Source organism: Apus apus, chromosome 5, assembly GCF_020740795.1.
Source record: "Apus apus isolate bApuApu2 chromosome 5, bApuApu2.pri.cur, whole genome shotgun sequence".
Classification (NCBI taxonomy): domain Eukaryota; kingdom Metazoa; phylum Chordata; class Aves; order Apodiformes; family Apodidae; genus Apus; species Apus apus.
This window is the reverse complement of record NC_067286.1, coordinates 39055992-39076414: the sequence shown is the minus strand read 5'-3', so window position 1 is coordinate 39076414 and position 20423 is coordinate 39055992. Positions and strand designations below refer to the sequence as shown.

Below are 20423 nucleotides of genomic sequence, written 5' to 3'. Positions count from 1 at the left end.
CATTCCTGAAACTACTTTTGTCTTTTATCTGAGATAGCCTTAACAAGACCTGTTTTTCAAAGTTTCTAATGGGCTGCTACTATCTGAAGCCATTAACAGCCCTCTTGATTTTTTCTGTGTGATTTTTTTGCAACATTTTCTTACTTGTTTTCCTCTTTGATGTCTATGAATAAACTGCATGAGAAGGCAAGAGGTCTTACTTTTTCAAATTTTTTTTTTTATTTTTTTTTTCTGATTGCTGTGGGTGAATAGGCACAGTATTAGTTTTATTTATGTTTCTTTTTACCGTTAGATCTACCGCTGCAATTTGGGATTCCTCTTGTTTCAATCTTGAAAAAATATTTTATCTCCTATAAGATTTTTAGCTGCATTCTGCAGTCCTTCATCAAATGCAACCTTTTCTCAAGTCCTGCTTCTACTTTTCAATAAGGCTTTCTAACCACTACTTTAGCTTCTAGCTCCTCTTCAAAATATTGCACAATATTGGCTTTTTTTTTTTTTTTTTTTTTTTTTTTTTTCCCCCCCACTGTAATATCAAGCAATTACTTCCTATGCTGTAATGACAAATCTGCTGCATTGTCTGTTTTGGGGAACTGCAGTTCTGCTGGGTTTTACTTTCTACAGCCAGTGTCTGCAAATTCCTGAATTCTAGAACTAATTTTATTTTACTAAGCCAGGAGGATTTTCTTTCTCTAGTTTGTTTAGAACTTGATTTTTTAGGGTGGACATGTTGTTATGAAGTATCCTGGGGTTTTGTGATTTCCTTCTCTTGGTTTTCTAGAAAATACTTTTCCAAATGCTAGAAAAGTCAGACATCTCTGACTTATAATGGGCAGGTATACTTCCGAGCTATTCCCAAGTCTAATTTACACCTGAAAAACTTTCATCCAGAGCATGAGTTTGGACATCTCAAAAAGACAAATGTGAAGCCCTGTACCTGGAATGGACTGATTTCCAGATTGACTGGCTGGGTTGCTGCTTTGCAGAAAAGGACCTGAGGATCCTGGTGGAAAGTATAGCTAAGCATGAACCCGCAGAGTGCTCCATGGGTTGTACTAAAAAGTGCACAGCCATTAGATTTCTGTGAAGATAACTAAGCCCTTATTAAGAATAACTGGAACATGCCATTCAGAGAAGATGTGGAAAGTCTGACCTTGAAGGTTTTCAAGATCACCTAGACAATTTGCTTTGATACAGTGTTGATCCTGTTTTGAGCATGTGATTGGACCAGCTGATGTCCCTTCCAACTTGAATGATTCTATTAACATCTTGCTCCTATAAGCCAAGAGAACAATTATACATAAAAGATGGAACCAGCCTCATGTATTGAAAAAAAAATTAGCCTAGTAAGAGTAATGATGCTATAGCCACACAGCCAAGTTTGGAACCCCACAGTGCTGGATGCTAACAGAAGAAAGTCCCCCCCATACAGTGAAAGCAGGAACAAAAGTTGAAACAGTTTTCTGGAAGTCATTCCTGTCTCCAGGGTATCCTGAGTCCTAGTTCAGAGCTTATACATTGGACCTCATTGCACTCACACTGTCTGCACAAATCTCTAAGTTTTTTGAAGATGAATGTTTCATAAAGCATATTCTATTTCAGAGAGAACTGGTCATTCAGAAGATTAAGGTCTTTTTCAAATGGGATGTTCACCTCTGCCAGGTGGTATGTTAAGTCTGAGTCATAAATATATTTTATTTCCTTGGTCAGATAGTGTGGTAGAAGTGCAACTTGTCATTTTTGACTTCCAGTTTCAAGAGCACCAAGAAAGTTCCTGAATTTGTTCCTTCATTTCTGAGCAACCGACATATTCTCCAGAATATTAAAAGCTCAAAATGTAAACAATGCAAAATCACTTTATAATTTTGGATAGTTGATCTTATTTTTTTTTTCCATAAAAATGTATCAACCTGACCTTCTTATGTCAAATGCATGTTACCTTCTAGAAACTTCAGGGATTATTTGAAAGCTTTACAGAGCTTGATCCTGTTCTCCTGTTTTCCAGTTACAGTTATCCTCCTATTTTCTCTTGCAGATCAAGCAAGACACTTTCAGACTGAAGATTTATACTGCCTTCTATTGTAGTCATATGGTTTTGTAAAAGCTAATTAAATGTGTCTATATTTGGGTTTCTACTCTTTTTATTAGGAAATGCTGGAAGGACATGGTGCAGGGGGAGCAGAATTACTCAGGTCTGGGACTCTGAATATAAGAGGCAGTTTCCAGATAGTCTTTTACATTAAGAAAAACACACAAGTCAATCATAAACGCAGTCAGCCACTGAAACTTCCAAAGAATTATCTGGCTTCACTGCAGGCACAGATAAATTAGAGATTATGGGCCTAAGTCTCTTTTCGCACCAGGGTAAATCAGGAGCACCATCCCTGAAGTCAACAGATTGCAACAAGAAAAGAATTAGGCCCTATGGCTTTTAGTAAGAGGAATACAAAGCCTTTAATTACAAGGAATCAAGCTCAACCTCCCTTCCCCCATACACCAACAAATGCACATTCTCTCTGGTAAGGTTTGTCTCTTGTAATATTTTTGTACTTTTGTTATCCTCATCCTGATCAGATACTACCCATGTGCAAATTCCAGGGACTTAGATTTACAGATATTAGAGGGAGGGGGGACATTTAGTTGTTAGCCCAGTGTGGTTAAACAACTAGTAGAGCTGTAGATCAATTCTGTATTGAAAAACCTGGTGAAACTCCCAGTTTTTGACCTCCATGTTATGATTCAGAAAAAAAAAAAACCCAGAAAAACAACAACAAAGAGAAAAGTTCATTTTCCGTGCTAGGGAAGGAGTTTCTCACCTAAGCAAAATCACTTTGACGGAATAAAATAATGCACAGCACCTGTAAATGGACAGCTGCTGGAAACCCTGGTAATGCAAATATAATATTTTATTCCACATATGTGAACAGTCTTATATGTAAAAAAAAAAGACTTGAAAATAAATAATATAAAAAGTTATATTTGAGCCACTCTCTATGAAACTCTATGACAAAAAAAGCAGGTGCAAGATGAAGGCCTCAGTCGTGGAATATAAATAATAGTTCAGAAGCAATCAAGTGTTGTATCAGATTTTGACAAAAATGGAAGTACTTACAGTCTAAGTGACTATGTCTGATGCCTTCCACATCTTCAGCATGAATGAAGTGGTAACATCTCTTTCCTACGATATCTACAGGGGTCAGATCCATGTAATCACTAATCCTAAAAAGGAAAACAAATACAGCCTATAATTCAAGAAGGAAATGAATCCGAGAACTGTCAGATGATGCAGACAGTGAAACATGCTAAAAAGATTTTCTACCACTATAGTAATTTGAATGGAATATCTGTACAAAACGGACACATCCTTCAAGAAAAACAAAGCAAAACTAGACAAAACAAACAAACAAACATTTTTAAAGAAACCTTGGAATAATTTTATCCATTTAAGCAAGTGGAAAGTTAAATTCTACTGCACATTGTCCCTGGAGCATAACACCAAGACAATATAATTCCATGAAATTGTAAAGCTTTAGCAACAATCCAAAACCCTCATTAAAAGACCAAGATGGTTCAAGGTTACATAATGAAGAAAAAACATGTTATGTTTATACCAAATGATTAGAGACACATTTCATTTCAACAGATTGGTCTTCTATTGGGTATATTCATGAAAAAGCTCTTCAACCACTTCTTGGCACCAAGTCCAAGCTGATATTTCAAGGGATATAATTTAAATGCTGAGACACACAGATGCCTCAGGGTGTTATCTTTTTTAGTCTAATTCACTTGGGAGCTCAGCTTTCACTCTGGGCCCTTTCAACTGGGACTTTGTTGTTTATTGCACATAGAAACTTTAAAATCTATTCTGCAGACCTTTGTGTGCATGCGTCTGTGTGTGTGTGTGTGCACGCTTGTGTCAGTGTGCACGTGTAAACTTCTGTCATGGAGTGTCAAGATGTCAATGTCCTTAATCGCAGCACAGAAAGTAACAAAACAATTGGAAAATGCCTTCCTCACACAAGCTTTTGAAAGCATGTCTTTTTTCTAGAAACAGAATAATTTTTTAGGGTTTGAAATTGGTTTAAGCCCACTTTGCAATTTTAAGTTATAATTGCCATCCATTTAAGGGAGTGGTAAGAAACACCAAACATCTTGATATAACCAGATAGCTAAAACAACTGGAGTCTGGTGCTGGGGGAGGCTAAACCAGAAACCAAACTGTGTAGGTCTGGGGGGTTCCTAGTGGGCAGAGGGTGTGAACACATCTGCTGAGACACTTGATTTGCAGAGCTCCATTTGCCTGGGAGTCTGACGCAGGCAGAACGCATAGACCAGACAGACTGAAAGAAAATGGAAGCATTAGATAGCACCACAGCTGCACTGGTGGTTTGTCCCAATTAAAAAAAACAACAAACATGAAAAACATCACAGGTAAAGCAGGTGGACTCAATTTGCTAGTAAAAATTGTCAGATCAGGTTTGGCACAAAACACAACAGCCTTCTCCCACTTTTGTGATAGAGCATGTTGAAGGACGTGCACTTTTAAAAAAAAACTGCCTAGTAGTTCTAGAACTTAATCAAATATCGGATACTCATCTAGGGATACCTGTCTAATGTTTATCACAAACCACAGTTGAAAAGCATCTCTCTTACCTTCTCAGAGAGGTTGCAATTAACCAGGGTAAAGAAGAGTCTAGAACAGTGGCCGTGGGACTCCCTGTCTGTCCTGCTGAGTTCCTCCACTTTTGTTGCACAGTGAATTAGGGGCTAGGAAACCGAGGACTTGGGACCCCTGCCTAGTGAAAAGAAACCTCACCAGAAGGAAGGAGTCTGGCATTTAAAGGTTCCTGTCCCCTGAACTGTATATTAACTTTTCTATACTAAACTAGAGTGTATAAATGGTCCATTAAGCAGAAACCAGAAGTCAACTCTCTCCCGCTCCTATGTCTATGCTCTCCTCACTGACACACTCTGCTGTCTCTTCTCTGGCCCAAAAACTGTGTGTTTTCTGTTAGGAGGTGGCGCTGCTTCAAGATCAGGCAGAATAAATCCCACCCTGCCCAGCCTAGTAGCACGGGGCAATCTCCAGGTAGGCCACTGCCCTGTGATGTACCCAGGGTGCACGTGCTACGATTCAGAGGGCTGGCATGGAAGATGACCATTCTGCTTCCTCCTTTGGTAAATCTGACTCAGCTGTATCTTGTTTCTCTGTAGCAGCATGTTTGTGTAAAGTCTTCACAAAGAAAAACACGGTTATCTGAACAAAGCAAGGCAACTGTGGAAGCAGATTCACAATCCCTTAAGTTTAAGGATAATATTAAGAAAAAGCTGTTTCAAACAGCCACAGGAAGGCCACATGATTTTATTTTATTTTTTAATTAAAAAAACCAGAAGAAACAGAAAGAATATGCAGATGTAAATAATCATCACTGGCAAGCAATGACACCACAACCAGAAATTAAATCAAATAGGACACTTATGCTTATATCAAAGGTACCAAAGATGGGAAATAAATAATGGAGAAAAGGAAGAAATACTACAGCATATCTTAAGAGTTAGCAGACAGATCTTGTGGCTCCCAAGCCCTTCAACAAAACAAAGCAACAGGTTGATGAATAGGAACTCAGTTCTGCTGAATACAGAGACCTGATCCTGTAAAACATAACCATAAGCTTACTTTTGAGCAGACCAGTGGTTCCAGTGACTAACAGGTCTGCTGATGTGATTGAAATTTAAAGATAGGTATATGGTACAGTGCTTTGCTGAATTAGGACCAAATTGTGCACACATTTGTAGCTCTAAGCTTTAAGTTTTCTACTCAGGGCTGCTTCTGCATGCCTAAAGGAACTACTGGCAACCACTATCACGGATAACAGGTCAAACCTTTTGCATTTGGAAAACACCATGTTCACTGGGTTACTTCCTTTTGGGCACATACTAGTCCACACTAAACTGGTCTATAGGCTGTCTCCAGAAGGTCTCAAATCACTATGAGTTGACACGGAAAATACACAGACTGATGCTGTACTCTAGCAGTAGTCTTCATTTTTATTTATCACCCCCTAAGATGATTTGTCTTCTGAAGGTGCTTTTCTCTCTCCACAGAACAATAAAGAGATTCTAAACTATTGTAGACTAGATGGTGAAGTTTAGATTACAAGAATCCCACATTTGAAAAACAGACTTGGACTAACACCACATTTTAGGGGAAAAAAATTTACAACCCCATTTAACAGCATAAAAAATATTGTTAGAAATAGTTAATGCACTAGCTAATGGATCTTGACTAATAGGAAAGCTAACTGCTGACTGGTTTGGGCACTGCATCCAGGATTCTGATGCAGATGTATTAATTCAGAGGAAAGTAACAAGATGCACCCAAAGACTTGAGTAATGTCACTGCTTCCTGCTGCTGCAAGCAGGCAACCACTTGGAAAACTAGGAGTACTATTGATCTCACCCCTGCTGGTCCAATGGTCCACCGTGAGCATTCATTTCAGTTAAGTAGCACGGCTTCTGCTCCACGCTCCCTGCAGCTGCCAGGAACTCCCCATTGCTCCATAAATAGTGCTTACAGCTTCCCCAGCATGGATCCATTTTTCTCTGTTTTCATCAATGTTGTGCTTGTGTTACTGTGGCACCACAAAGAATTTCCCCTCTGCCCACAGTGTCAGGAGTCAAGCCCATATATTCAGGATGGGATACTTATCTTCTTTTCTATAGTCCCAGAAGAGAGATCCTAACTTCACCGACTCGGAGAATGGCCTTGGCAAATGCCCAGATAATTCATCTGACAGCTTCTATGAGCTGCTCAGTTAATTCCTTCCCCTTTTCTGTCCTTTCCATTCCTCCGGCTTTTACAGTCACGTTCTGCTTTGAACCTGCTATGAAATCCAAGTCCTTTCAATCCTTACTCCATTTTCCATCAGTGGAAATCCCACTGCCTCGGTGAGCCACCATTCACCTCCCAGCTTCAGCAGAAGTGCTTCTACTATTTTAAATTCCTTTTATAAACTATTTTTAAGACTGACACAGGGGCTTAAAATGAAACTCGCAACATAAATTCAAGCACTGTCATATGTGTTCTACCATAGTATATGAGATAAAATCCATCACAAACAAGGAAAAGTTGTTTTATAATGTTGCCTTTACCTAACAAATGAAAAACATCAGTAAGCTCAACCCTTTCTTGTATACGTCAGCTGGTTTATCAAAGTTTACCAGGTGTTATCAGCTCTTTCTATGTGATTACCAATCAATGCTCCACATATGATGCATTTTATTTTTTTTCAGTGGTGCTTTTCTCAGGCATTTAAAAGTTTTATTGCTACATGACCATAAAAGGAAAGTTGGAGAAAAATGTTTAATTAAAAAAAAACATATACAATTTAGGGCTCATAAAAATGGCAAAATGACAGCAGAGAAAGTATAAATCTAACACAGCCCACAAATCCATATCATACTTGACCTGGTGGCATAGTTAATTTTTCACATCCATTTGATTCCAGGCTTTTTTGTTGCAGTTGCCAACAAAGGTAACAGTAAGTGCAGGTGATTTTGCTAAAAGGAAATCTGTTCATTAGCAACTGGACAGATACCAGCAACTCATTTCTCAGAGGCTATTGAAGAGCTCTGCAGTGGTAGCAGCTTTCCATTACCACCTAGGTAGGTCACAGTCAAATAAAAGATTAAGGCAAAGGTTTCTTCTGGATCCTGCTGCTAATCCTCAGAGCTCTTTCACCAGCTGCCAGATTATACAGAATCTAGAAGCTCACAGGGTGGAGTCATAGGCAAAAACTCTGCCCAAACTCTGATACTGGCTTTCTCTGTGACCTTGTGCAAGCCTCTTTCCACAGAGCAGTTTTTCCAAGCTTAAAAATGAGAATAATATATATTCTCTTTTATATAATGCTTTGGAAGTTTAGATGAAGTGTTCTCTCTAATAGCCAAGTAATATTATAATTTAACACTGTTGTGGTAGTTCAGCAACATGACAAGAAAGAGAAACTCATAACGGAAATCCAAGATTATTTTAAAATGTTTAAGGCCCTGATTCAACTAAGCATTTCCCTTTTTAGGAAAGTTTATATTGTTGTGCTACCCTATCACAGGTATTGTGACTGAGAAATTATGATTGCTCAGATCAGAGAGCTTCCACTCTTAACTTATAATATACCACAGCTGCTGTCACATGAAAAGCTTGCATTAGTCATTTTGTTCGTTCCACTTTTTTGATGATAGGTCTCTGACAAAATTTCTTTTGGCTGCATTACCTTCTTTCTTCCTTTCCAATTTACCATACCTCAGACTTCCATCAATGGATCCTGAGTTTTTTATTACTTATGTCTTCCTTCTGAGGTATTCACTCTTCTCTAAATACTCATTCTGTAGATTTTATTCTTATTTTTCACCAATAAGCCTTAATGCTCATCACCAGACCCTCTGGATCCTTCTCCCACCCTGCCCACAGCCAGGACACCATGTCAGCCCTTCACGGCTCCCCACACCTGGCCTATGGCTCAGGACCCCCTGTCAGCTCTTGTCCCAGCTGCCCTGCAGTATGGCTGGTCTCCAGCTCCCCAATAGGTCCAGCTGGCATTCCAGCCTGGCCTCAGTCCACTCCCAGCAAGGTGCCCAGTGTCTGCTGCTTCACTGCCCCCCTGCTGCCCTGCTCCTGGCTGGGCCCTGGCTGCCAGGCCAGCCCTGACAGACCCCCATGGGGAGCACCCAACCTACCAGCACCTAGACCCCAGGAAACAGACAGCTAAATTTAAATTCTATCTCACACATTCATAGATCACTTGTTGCTATCACTTCAAATGTAGCTCCCCTTCAACCAACTCCTCATCACCTGTTCCTGTTTCATGCTGTCTTTCTGAGTATGCCCCTAACCAATTTTATTCTACAGTTTTCCCACCTCTTACTGCAACAGATCCCACCTCTCCAGCCTACTATCTAGACCATCTGTGCTTCTGTTCCATTAAACACCGAGCATGATGTGCTGTAATCTGCCAATTAGTTAAAAAATGGAAAATCTAAAAATTCAGATAGGAAGACGTGGGGGGAGGATGGGGGAGCATAAGGACAGCCATACAGGTCAGACCAACGTCTGTCTAGTCCCAAATCTTGCCTCTGAAACGGATGGTGAGAGATTGCAAAGAGTAGGGAAAGCTTAGAGGAATCTTACCTGGTCTATCCTCCCCTATTCCAGTTGTTTCACAAAGTACCATTTTCAATTTAAGTTTATCCTCTAAGAATGTAATGAAAATGAAGGTGATGATGATGAGAGTAAATTCAGTGGTCTCATACAGCACCAGGATGACATTGCAGGAGTCACAAAATTTCAAAACTTTTTGCCAAGCCCATGGAACAAAGAAAACACACAGCTAAAACAAAGAAAAAAGGAGCTAAAAGCTGTACCTATTTTCACAGTAAATGATATTGAGGTCCATATTCACACGAGTGACAAACATGTGGCAGTCAATCCTGACTTCATTAATTGTAGGAGGTGGCAAAGCATGAGCAACGACAACAAGTCCCATGATTTGGCTGGGTACTGTCCGTCCGTGGGACAGTGACACTCTCAGACGTAACCGGCCTGTTATATGAATCACCTGGAAAATAAAAACAATAAAAGAAACCCCAGTGAATTCTGGATGCACCTGTGACATCAGTTTCGTTTAAAGTACAGCATTACTATTCCCTCAGACCACTTAACACAGTCAAAAATTAATTAACTGCCAATATTAGTGTTAAGCTTATTAATACTGGCTGTCAACATGTCCTATATGTCCTCATAGCAAAAAAAGAAGACATGGTAACAGGCAGATGCTTCATATTCATCAAATAAAACCTTCAGAACTCCTGTGCTATTGATTTTTGTTGTGGTGGTTGTGACAGAAAGAGAGAAGAAAAAAACAAGCTAGAAATCCAACAAAAGAAAAGAGAGAGTGAGATAAAATTGAAATAATAAAGGTAGAAATAAATAAAATACTAATTTTATAACATTTGGAGATTGAATATAAGATGAAAAGATCAGCAGTTTTGAAACTTTTCCACAACAGATTTGATTGAATTGCTAGTCATCCACACTGTGGAGACACCACTCACGGCCTTGCACTACTACTTTGCGGTTGGCAATCTGAGAAGCAACAACCTACACGTGATCAATGAGCTCAGCTCCAGAATGGTCTTCTTACCTCCACAGCAAGATTTTAAGAGCTGCTAGACACTTAATGCCTTTGCCTGCTACACTGTGTAAGCATGGAGATCTCTGGCGGTGGATGGTATCTTTCCCTGTTCACAATATAACACCAGAAGATGTCTGGGAGATACAACTGCAACCCTGGCAAGTGAAATTCTAAGAATGCTGCCTGAAATGGAATAAATCTAAACTCTGGGAAAATAATAATCTGCCACTTCGAGTTTCACTCCTTCAGGAGTTCTGTGAATAAAGAAAGGTCAGGGTTTTTTTTTTCCATAAAAGAATATAAATACAGCTCTGATGTCAGATATCAAACAGAAATGGAGACTGCAGTTCTTGTACTCATGGATTAAAAGAGTCATAAAACTGGCAGTTGCAGGCTCTCCCAGATTTTCACCCTCAGATTGTGTTACAACGTCAGCATGAAGAGAAGGCTTCCAGGAGATGGGAGCCCCATTTACTGTGATCCCAGAGGTCAACAGAGATGTTGGATTGGTACCAAGTGCACTGCAGGAGGTGACAGAGATGGGATGTAGTTATACATCCACTGATACTCATCTCACAAAGACAGGGGCCAAACCCTTTGCTTCTGGTCTGAGATTGACTGTTAATAAAAAATGAGAGCGAAGAAAATCTTTCATTAAGAAGACTGCATACCACAAAGTGCATGTAAATTCAGGTCTAATTCAAGCTAGCAGATCTGTGATCTAAGTCTTGAAGTTTGTTTCTTTTTTTTTTTCAACCTAATCATTAAAACATTTCCTTTCTCCACTATTTTACATTTCAACTCCAGCCAGTGTAGTGAATCTGAATGAGGAAAGTGATTAGCTGCTGTATTTGTCCATTTCAGTTGCAGGTTTCTGACCACCCACATTTGAAGTAATTATTGCCTAAACTCACACTTAACACACCTTCCAAGGATAAGTTATTCTATAAATGTTTGAAAAAGTTCCTAAAGGCAAGGATGCATAAACACCATTCCAAACACTTTTTTTTTTTTTTTTTTTTTCCTCAAGACCTCATTAACTAATTAAGAAATAGCTAAAAGAAATAGGATTAACTTCACAGGAGGAGCAGTAATAGTATATTTTGCTCCTTCTAGCTAGGCTTGCATCTGTTTTATATCATTATCTGTCTCTTTTTATCATGCAGTTTCAGGTTACTGAAAAAAACTCAAATCTGTTGAGGGAATTTTTAAGATATATCATACTTAAAATTCATTTATCTCTTCTGTTTTTTTAAGCCTCCACATAATTTGCAGCTAAATAGCAACATGATTTGTTTTTGAACAACTCTCTGTTCAGTCAGTACCTCACTTTTTCCTGATTCCCCATTTGAAATACACCTCAGATGTAGCATTACCCCAAGAGACAGTTCAAAATCTGCTAGATCACACCACACACATTGTTGAATTTCAAGAGAGTTTGCTTCCAGATTCAATTTAGCTTCTTTCTACCTCTACTATGGATCGGAACATGTTCTAAATCCCCATGTGATTTCAAATTTTAGGGTTCAGCATTCAATTGCATTCTGATTCTGTACACTGGGAAATGTACAGCTGCCCATCAGTTCCAGTGCCTGTGTGCCTCTAAAGAAACTGTATTTCCATGCCTGAAATCCCTTTCTAGGACAACATTAGTCAAATGCACCAAGTGGGAAACCTAATTGGTAGTAAAAAACAATGCAAGCTGTCATGACCTTGTATACATTGTGAGTATTGCCACTTTTAATACTGGTTCATTTGAACTGGGATTAGGGGTGATAGGAATTATAGGGTCAATTATCTCCAGTAGCTAAAATTAATCTCTTTATAATTCAATCCCTCAGCACTACTCTGTCATATCCTAAAGCAGTATTATTACTTTAATGGAGCTAAATTTCGAGAATAAACTGTTTTATGAAGGACAATACTTGAATGCAGATGTAAATATTAAATAAAAATTTGCTAGGAATATTCTAAAAAGCAAAAGTAAATGCAGCTCTTCTGCGCAGTTTTCTCTGTAAATGCTTTCTTCTGAAAAGCATGCAAGAGTCCAAATCCATCTTTTAACTACAGTTGTGTTATTTCTAATAATGCTATATGAATATACTGGCACATTTTGATGTCACAGCAAGAGAAGACAGTGACACTGTAATCTGTCCATTATAAAAAGGTGGCTGAACACTATACCCCTGATCACAGGGATCATAAGAAACTCTGTATGTCAAGAGCTGTACAGATTTGCCCAGCATTTCTCCATTGACCTCCTAAATGAAAAAGGTGCACTGAAATCAGAGCAAGAGTCTTTTTTTATTCTAATGGGAGCTGGACTGGGTTAATAGTTCAGAGACTTTTTCGCTTACAAACTGTTTATCGGCAGATGTTGTAACTTGCATGATAATTTCATCATATAGAAGCAGAGTGAAATGCTATGGTCAAAATAAACCTTGTGACCTGATCTAGACCAGGATTCAACATAGGTCATTCTAACCTGTGTCATTACTTTTAGTGTAACCTAGTTGTGCAACAGCTACGGTTGGACACAAGGCAGGTGAACCAGAAAGTATTCTGTAACAATAAAATCTTGAACACTGTGAAATGAATATAACACATAAACTGTCACAAAGATGTCATGCTGAAGCAAAACAAATACTACAAAAATCTTCTATACTGCTTAATTGCTTTGTTAAAAAAAAAAACAACTAAATCAAATTTGCCTGACACTCCAATATTGGAAAAAAAATATAAATCATTATTTGGCTTTTATTTTTAGCTGATTAGAAAAGGGATTTGCAAAATATTGTAAGTACATGTAAACACAGTTTATGAGTGTGGGAGTGTTAACGAGCCACATTGCTTGGACAAATATATATTTCTTTTCCCTGCCATATGCTCTCTTCAGTCATCTGTTAGCGATAAGCACTTCGATGTGCTCTACTAATGTCTGCTCATTATAAGAAAGCACATCATGAAGACCTTGATAAAACCTTCCCTCTGTCAATACTTAAGGAAAGCCCAGCATTTCAAAAACACATCTGGAACCTGCTCATCACCTTTTAGAGCTAAATCTCAACTCTGGAGATGGAAATACTTTGTCAAAAAACATCTTTAAATATTATATCCATTTTTTCACTTACATGTGATGTCAGAGTAAGGACATGAGTTACCAGAGGCTATAAAACCAGCAAGCAAGAAAAATCTTTTGAATTTCACCTTTCAGATGTCTCTGTGTTCTTCTAAACTACCATTAGAAAGAAATTTCTAAACTATTTCTTTTGTTCTCCGTGTAAATCACTATGCCAGTTTATTATGGATCTGAAACACTGGCAGAAGTGCTCCCTCCACCTAATTTGTCTTAATGCAATATTAAATTTGAAGCCTTAAAACTATTGCTTAGACCCAAATTTTGAGAAGACTACTACATATGAAAACACCCTAATTTAGTTTGTGTGCCTAGATTTTTATTTAGCTGTCCTATGAACAACTCAGACACAAATTTATCCCTCTTTACAGAAACAAGTGTGATTCACAAGGATAATATTTTTTGTTTGGTCTCTCAAATATGTTATTTTATACTCCCAAAATCAACACTTAAAGCTTTAAATCACAATTAATTTCAATGACTAAAATTGGCTGAAGAGTTCCTACATTTTTCTTTTGAAGAGTTGTGTGCTCCATCACTTATAGATGTAAGGACATGCATCTCAGAACCTGCTGGTGACACTTGTGACTCAAATGCTTTAACACTCCATAAGGTAAAGGGTTCCTATATGGTTTCAGGTGATTTTTAAGTTAAGACTGAACATTTGGAAGCAGGCTTCCCTCTGGACTTTGCAAAGAAAACAGAGTCCACTGTCACATCTGGAGTTCACATAAGGATATCTTGAAAGGTTCATATTTTCTGACATCAAAATATATCAGTGCCTATCAAGCTAAACTTCATTAAGTTCTCTCTTCTTTCCTCCCAGTACCTCACTGCAGTAACTACAATATTTCTATTTACTTATATTTTCTGTGGTTCCACAGTCCCATTCTCATAGAGACCAAAGCGTACTATCACAGTCTTCAGGAAAACTTTAGGAAGAGATATCACTTGTCTATATTTATCATTCAGCAGCAGTTGGGATCGGAGAGAGGTACAGTAAGGCCTTGTGTCTGTAGTTCCAGTAATACTTGCAAATAGCATTCTCAGACTTACTGCATTTCTATAAAGACTGCAGTATTCCCAACAGGAGGTCCCACAGAGCATGACATTTTGGTGTTGAAAAGGACTAAGCCACAACAGCTGCAACGTTGGATCATCCCACATGTGCAGCAGGTTTGATGTGTCCCACATGCATCCAATTTGTTGAACACAGAGAGATCAATTCTCCATCATGTGCACAGTTATCTTAACACACAGAGGACAATTTGGACTTGCAGCCTGAACCATGTAAAGTAATTTGCGTATGTCCAGCAGCCCCTCTTGGGGATCTCTGCTTGTCTGGAAACCTGGTCAATCATTCCTCAGACAATGAAGTTGTGAAAAGTAAAGTTTGTTGATGTATGCTCCTGTTTTATCAATGTGAAATGTACTATCTTTTTTTTTTTATTTGTTAAAAAAGCATCCGTTGTTAACATCATCCCTTCTCCAACTTCATAAGTATCACCTACTGTTTCTCTTGGACAACATAACAGAGTAACATCTCTACTTACAGTAATTGTTCTTAACTGTTATTTGATGTAGAAGTTTTCTGCTTCAGTTTTAGCCTTGAAAAAGTACTTGTATGCTGAAAAACTTGGTAGGGTTTTTTTTATGACTACAGTTGTCCATCTAATAAAATATAGTGCTTCTACATAAACTTTGTCCTATTGTATCAAGTCTGCACCAGAACAAAGGAAACTAGTAGTTAGTGAAGCTGGCAGTGAATCACTCTGAATCATGGGGGGTTAAAAAATAATATTATGCATTCATCTGTGACTCCTGAGAAACAGCTTTCTAAGTAAGATGCAGTCAGTCTTAATTCAGCTATGTGCTGAATGCTACCTGAACCACCGTTAAGAGTTGTAGTCTTGAGCACTCATTCAAGAAACACGAGTCTGATTTCAAGGAGGGCGAACGTTATTCTTAACACACACATAGTTTCAAGGTCAATAGCCTCTTTTCCATCTACAAGTACATTTAAAATCCCCTCAAATACACCTGCAAAAGACAGTTTGAAAATGGAAATGGTATTTACATTGAAACAGCACATTTGGTCTCAGGACGCATTTTATTGTTAAAAAGTCAATACTAGTTTTAGGAGACACTCTAGGCTTTTCCCATCTTCTCCCTGATATCACTCTCTCCAAATAGTAAGATTGAAAAGCTATTTTGCTGCTTGTAAGAGGAAGAATTTAGGCTAATCCTAAGGGGTTTAAAAGAGTATCCTTATGAGACCTCAAACTCATTGGGTGCTTAAAGGCAAGCACCACATGAGAAATACCCTGGCTTGGCAGGTTCAGTTCATAGCTCTTGCTGAATCCCTGAAACGACCAGAGTAGGGTATTATTTATTGCATATGAGGAATATTGAGAGCAGCAGCAAGCACAACAGCCACAGTCACGTCCATTCAAGTACACCACAAGGAGCAGCTGCTCTTCTGCATAAAAGTTAGTTTTGAACACTTACACAAAGAGCTGCTTGGGTAACTAATTCCAAGCCTTCCTCAACCTCAGGATGAATAACCTCTTATCTCCCTTTCGCTTCTCACTAGACAGTAAACTACAGGAAAGGGAGTGGGGACAGATGTCTAACTCTCCAAAAGAATGAAGTCAAAACAAGTGCGTGACATTGCACATACTACATCAGTCACATGAAACTCTCTGATCTGGACTTCACTAAGCTAGGGCTAGCTAAAGAAAAAGCTACAACTTCTCTGTTGGAGTAAAGGAAGATTGCTGTATGATAAATAATTCCTAAAGCTGCCATTTAAGAAGGATTTTCAAGAGTGTACAATAAGTTGTTTTTCAAGAGTTACTCAATCTTATTAATATCTTATCTGTAAAATGAACAGTACATCAGAGGTTGCTTAACATTAATTTATAAAAATGTATTTGCTATCGATATTTTTTTATCTTTTAGATTAGCATTATTAGACCCTCAATTTATGGCTGATTTTTCATTCTGTTACATACCAGCATCTCCATTTTATTATTTGAGATAACAGGTTAGCAGTTCTTGTTTAGTATGGCATAGCATTGTATATGGACAGGTATAAATCTTTATCACCATAATGACTCTCATGTTACAATTATGAGGTCCGGTCTTGTACTGGCATTCATTGTGGTAGCAAAAGTTGCATGCTCAAAACCTTAAATTTAAAAGCATATCTGTATTGTAAAATGCCTTATCATGCCTTCCTTTCCTGTGTTGTGACTTTTTATTAATTGCAATAGATTAGCAACCTGTTTTTCTCTAAATAAAGATGCTGTAGAGCTGATGCTCTTGAAATCAGCCTCATAATATAAGCTCATGAAATGATGTGTTGAGTTATTACACATAATTTTTCATTTATTTTGTTTTAAACAATTGGAAAGGTTTGCATTTTCGTAACCGGGCACCACGGTCAGAGCCCCAAACACTCCACTTTAAGTTTCCTTTAAATATATGCAGTGCTAGTAATTCAACATGCCAGTTTTTATTTTATTCCTTTGAACCCTTCTCCTTTTTAAGATGTCTTAACAACTCAATCTATCAACACTACATTATTTTTCCATAATCCAAAACTTACAAGCATTTGAAGATCAACATTTAAAAAATGGAAAAAGAATAAACTAAATGAAATCACCACACTGCAACCTGAAAAAGGAGCCATAAAATTGGTTTTATAACAGAATACTTTTTGAAGTAATCGGCACAAAGACAATTCTAGTGCAGACTGCTGCAAGAGCGCTCTTGGCAAGAACATCATAAGCACTAGCAAAACTTTAATATGCTCAAACAGCCAAATACAAACTGACACCAGGAACCCATGTGTGGAAACAAACAGGAAAAAAATAAAGTATCTCAATTTAATACAAGCCTACATACAAAGGGATCAATTTTTACAATTCGTGGTTTAGCATACAATACGGCTGTCCTCAGAGTGAATATAGAGTAGCTATACATAAGAAATTAGAACTATCAATTTGGGGGAATTTCTCAAGAGTCCTTTTGATATGTAATACAGCAAATATAATGACTAAGAAACCAGACATCGATGCATTAAATGAGATCAGGTTGAGATTTATTTAGAAAAGACAGGTTTAAGCTGGAAAAAGAATCTCTTTGATATGACCTCCAGAGCAGACCATTTGCAGAAGGATTCAAGATGAGCAGATTTACCCTTGCATGTCTGCTTGCTTCACAGCTGCTTTTAAACATAAACTCTAACATATCTAATATTGAGTTACTGAAAAATTAAGTCTATATAGTAAAAAAGATTGAGAACCTGGGATTTTCTTATACTTCTAGCAAATGTTATAATGGATTTTGTATGTTGAATCTGGAAGAATAAATTAAACATAGTTAATTTAAACTCCAGCTGATGTAACTAACTTATTTCTAAAAGATCTATGATAGAATCTGGCTACTGCTAGTCTAAGATAGGAATCTGGAATGACTCCGAATTTTTGATAGTCTGCATCCTTGATTTACAGCCAATGCTTTTTTAACCCTAAAACTCAAAAGAGAGCTCCACTTTAACAGATTTTTCACTGCAAATCCCTTGGTGTTCAAATGTGTTGCATTTTTTCCCTCACAGAATGTTTGAAGTCCCCTTTAAAAATAATGCCTTGAGGATATTTTTTCCTTAATACCATTTAAAGAAAGTTGAAAGCATTTAGCTATTGAAGTGTGCAGGGTTCTAATAAAGGAATTGTCAACACTGCCCATGAGCAAACTCCCTCAGAGCTCACTATTCTAGAATTCTGGTCCTTCTGCCAGCAGTAAAAATTAAATCTGAAAAAGGACTTTCGTTGCATCAGTTCCAATGCAGAGTATAAGAGGGTGGTGGAAAATGGCTACATAATTCTGCAACAGAAAGGGTGAAAAGGTTTTAAAAAAGATAGGCTGAGTCCTGTATGTCAGGGTAACCAAACCTTGTTGCACTAAAGACAAACACTAATAAGTACTCTTTACAGGTAATGTCTTTATTTCTCTCTTTAGAGGGAGAAATAAAGGTGTTTTTTTGTTTTGTTTTGGGGTTTTTTTTTGGTTGTTTGGTTTTTTGGCTGTTTTTTTTCCTCTACTGTTTAATTTGATGAAGTTCTTAGCTGCCCAACAATTACCTTAGGTGATTTTCTACACAGTGAGCAACAATTAGATTAAACAAAATATCTGATATGACTGCATTTTTCCCACACACAGAGAAAAAAATGTAGAAAATGCTGTTGTCTACAAAGACAGAAATGTACTCCCCAACTTAGTCTGGATTAAGACAGTTATGTTCTACTCAAGCTCTCCACCTGGATTCATTCTGAAGTTAGTAAAGAAAAGTCATATTCACTCTTCCTTATTTTGTGGCTAAATGGGATCTGAGTTTTTCTCCTAGTATAGCAGGAACACACTATGAAAAAGGGTGAGAACCACTATTTGAATTTCATTATTATCAAGGTTCCTCTGCTTGTGCTACTGGAGTCTGGTACTGGCTCTCACACAGAGAAGCAAACATTTTGCTTATTTTAATGCTTGCATGGTTTCCCCTAGCATGGCCCAATTTCTACTGGCTGTGTACATACACAAAAGTTGTACTTAAAGATCTTGGACAACAGAATGTGTGAGCTCTCCTGCAGAATGCCACAACTGTGACAAAAGCAAAGGTGGAGATGGGCAAAAAAGCCTAATTTCCCATCATTAGTGATATGCTTTCCCTCCCATCAATGGCACTTACATGAATCTAAACTACAAATTTTCAGTTTAGAAGGTGAAAACATACACCAAAGTATATAAGCTGATTTTATGAAAAATACAACTGTGAAATTCAGAAAAGCTGCTGCAGGTGGCTAGCAATGCATCCATATCCAGATGGTGAAAAGGAATTATCATAGGATGGGAGGCAAGAGGCTTCTGACATGTCTGCCAACATCTAGTCTCAGTAGTTCCCCAAATGTGCTCAGTGTTACATTTGAACAGTCTAAAATAGGTCTCACATGGTTCTGACAAAGAGAGTAGCTGGCATTCACACTGCAAGCCCCAAGCCCTAAAGTGACTTTACAAGGACTCTAGCTGTAGGAGAAGGCTGGGGCACACCATGACAGCCCTTCCAGAGAAGAAACTGTGTCCTTAAGAACAGCTGCAGCAGGTCAAATCAAAGGCCTGTCTAAATCAGCATCCTCAATGTGTCACTCAGGCTGACTAAAGAAGAGCACCAGATTAGGCAAATGTCTAATCTCCCAGGATTTCCTGAGGTAAACGCATGTTGTTTAGTAAACTTTGGCATTCATAGTGCCCTGTGGCAGTGAGTTTCACTGTTGAACTCTGGAATCAGTATGTACCTCCTTTTGCTTGTTCTAAACTTGCCATTTATTACTTTAATTTTGTTCCCCACCCTACATATTGAGAGACTACAGAAAATTACAACCCATTCACCTTCTCTATACAGTGATGTTTTCTATCACATGTCTCCATAGTCATCTTTCTTCCAAGCTGAATCTCCTAGGTATATTTTATCTGTTCCACACTGTTGATCAATGTTGTCACTTTTTTGCTGTTCTACTATCTTCAGTTTGAGATGAGGTGGGATAACAAGTGCAGAAGTACTCAAGATAAAGGAAAAACATTGATTTATACAGTGGTATGATGACATTTTCTGTTTCATTTTTCATTTCTTTCCTAATAATTTCTTAGCACTCTGTTTGCTTTCTGACCACTACTGAGCACTGAGCTATTCCTTTCATAAACTGCCCATTACAACTCCATGGTATCTTCTCCCAGCAGTAACAGCAGGTTTAGAGCTCTTCATTGTATATATAAAGCCAGCACTGTTTTTTACCAGGTGTATTACTTTTCATTTACCTGAACTGAATTTTATCTGCTATTTTATTACCCCTACACACACAGTCACAGATTTCTTGTGTTACTGTTCACATTAGACATAAATTTTCACAATACAATAAGCACTGTAACTTCCCTGTTCACCTTGGTTACTATTTAATTTATGACATGTTGAGAGCCAAAGATCTCATGGACAGCAATCTCTGTGAAAAAGAAGCAGTGACCACTTAAATTGAGAAAACCGA

The 20423-nt window shown here is 38.0% G+C and overlaps 1 protein-coding gene across 8 annotated transcripts in view; it reads right to left on the bottom strand.

Annotated features, from left to right (window-relative positions):
- NPAS3 (neuronal PAS domain protein 3) overlaps nt 1-20423 on the bottom strand; it is a 616938-nt gene that overhangs the window by 22476 nt on the left and 574039 nt on the right. For all 8 annotated transcript variants that reach the window (XM_051621658.1, XM_051621659.1, XM_051621651.1 and 5 more), the window contains 2 exons: nt 9421-9614; nt 3113-3219 (listed from right to left, as the gene is read on the bottom strand). In XM_051621658.1, coding sequence (XP_051477618.1) covers nt 3113-3219; nt 9421-9614 — 301 coding nt within the window. The remainder of the gene's footprint in view (nt 1-3112; nt 3220-9420; nt 9615-20423) is intronic.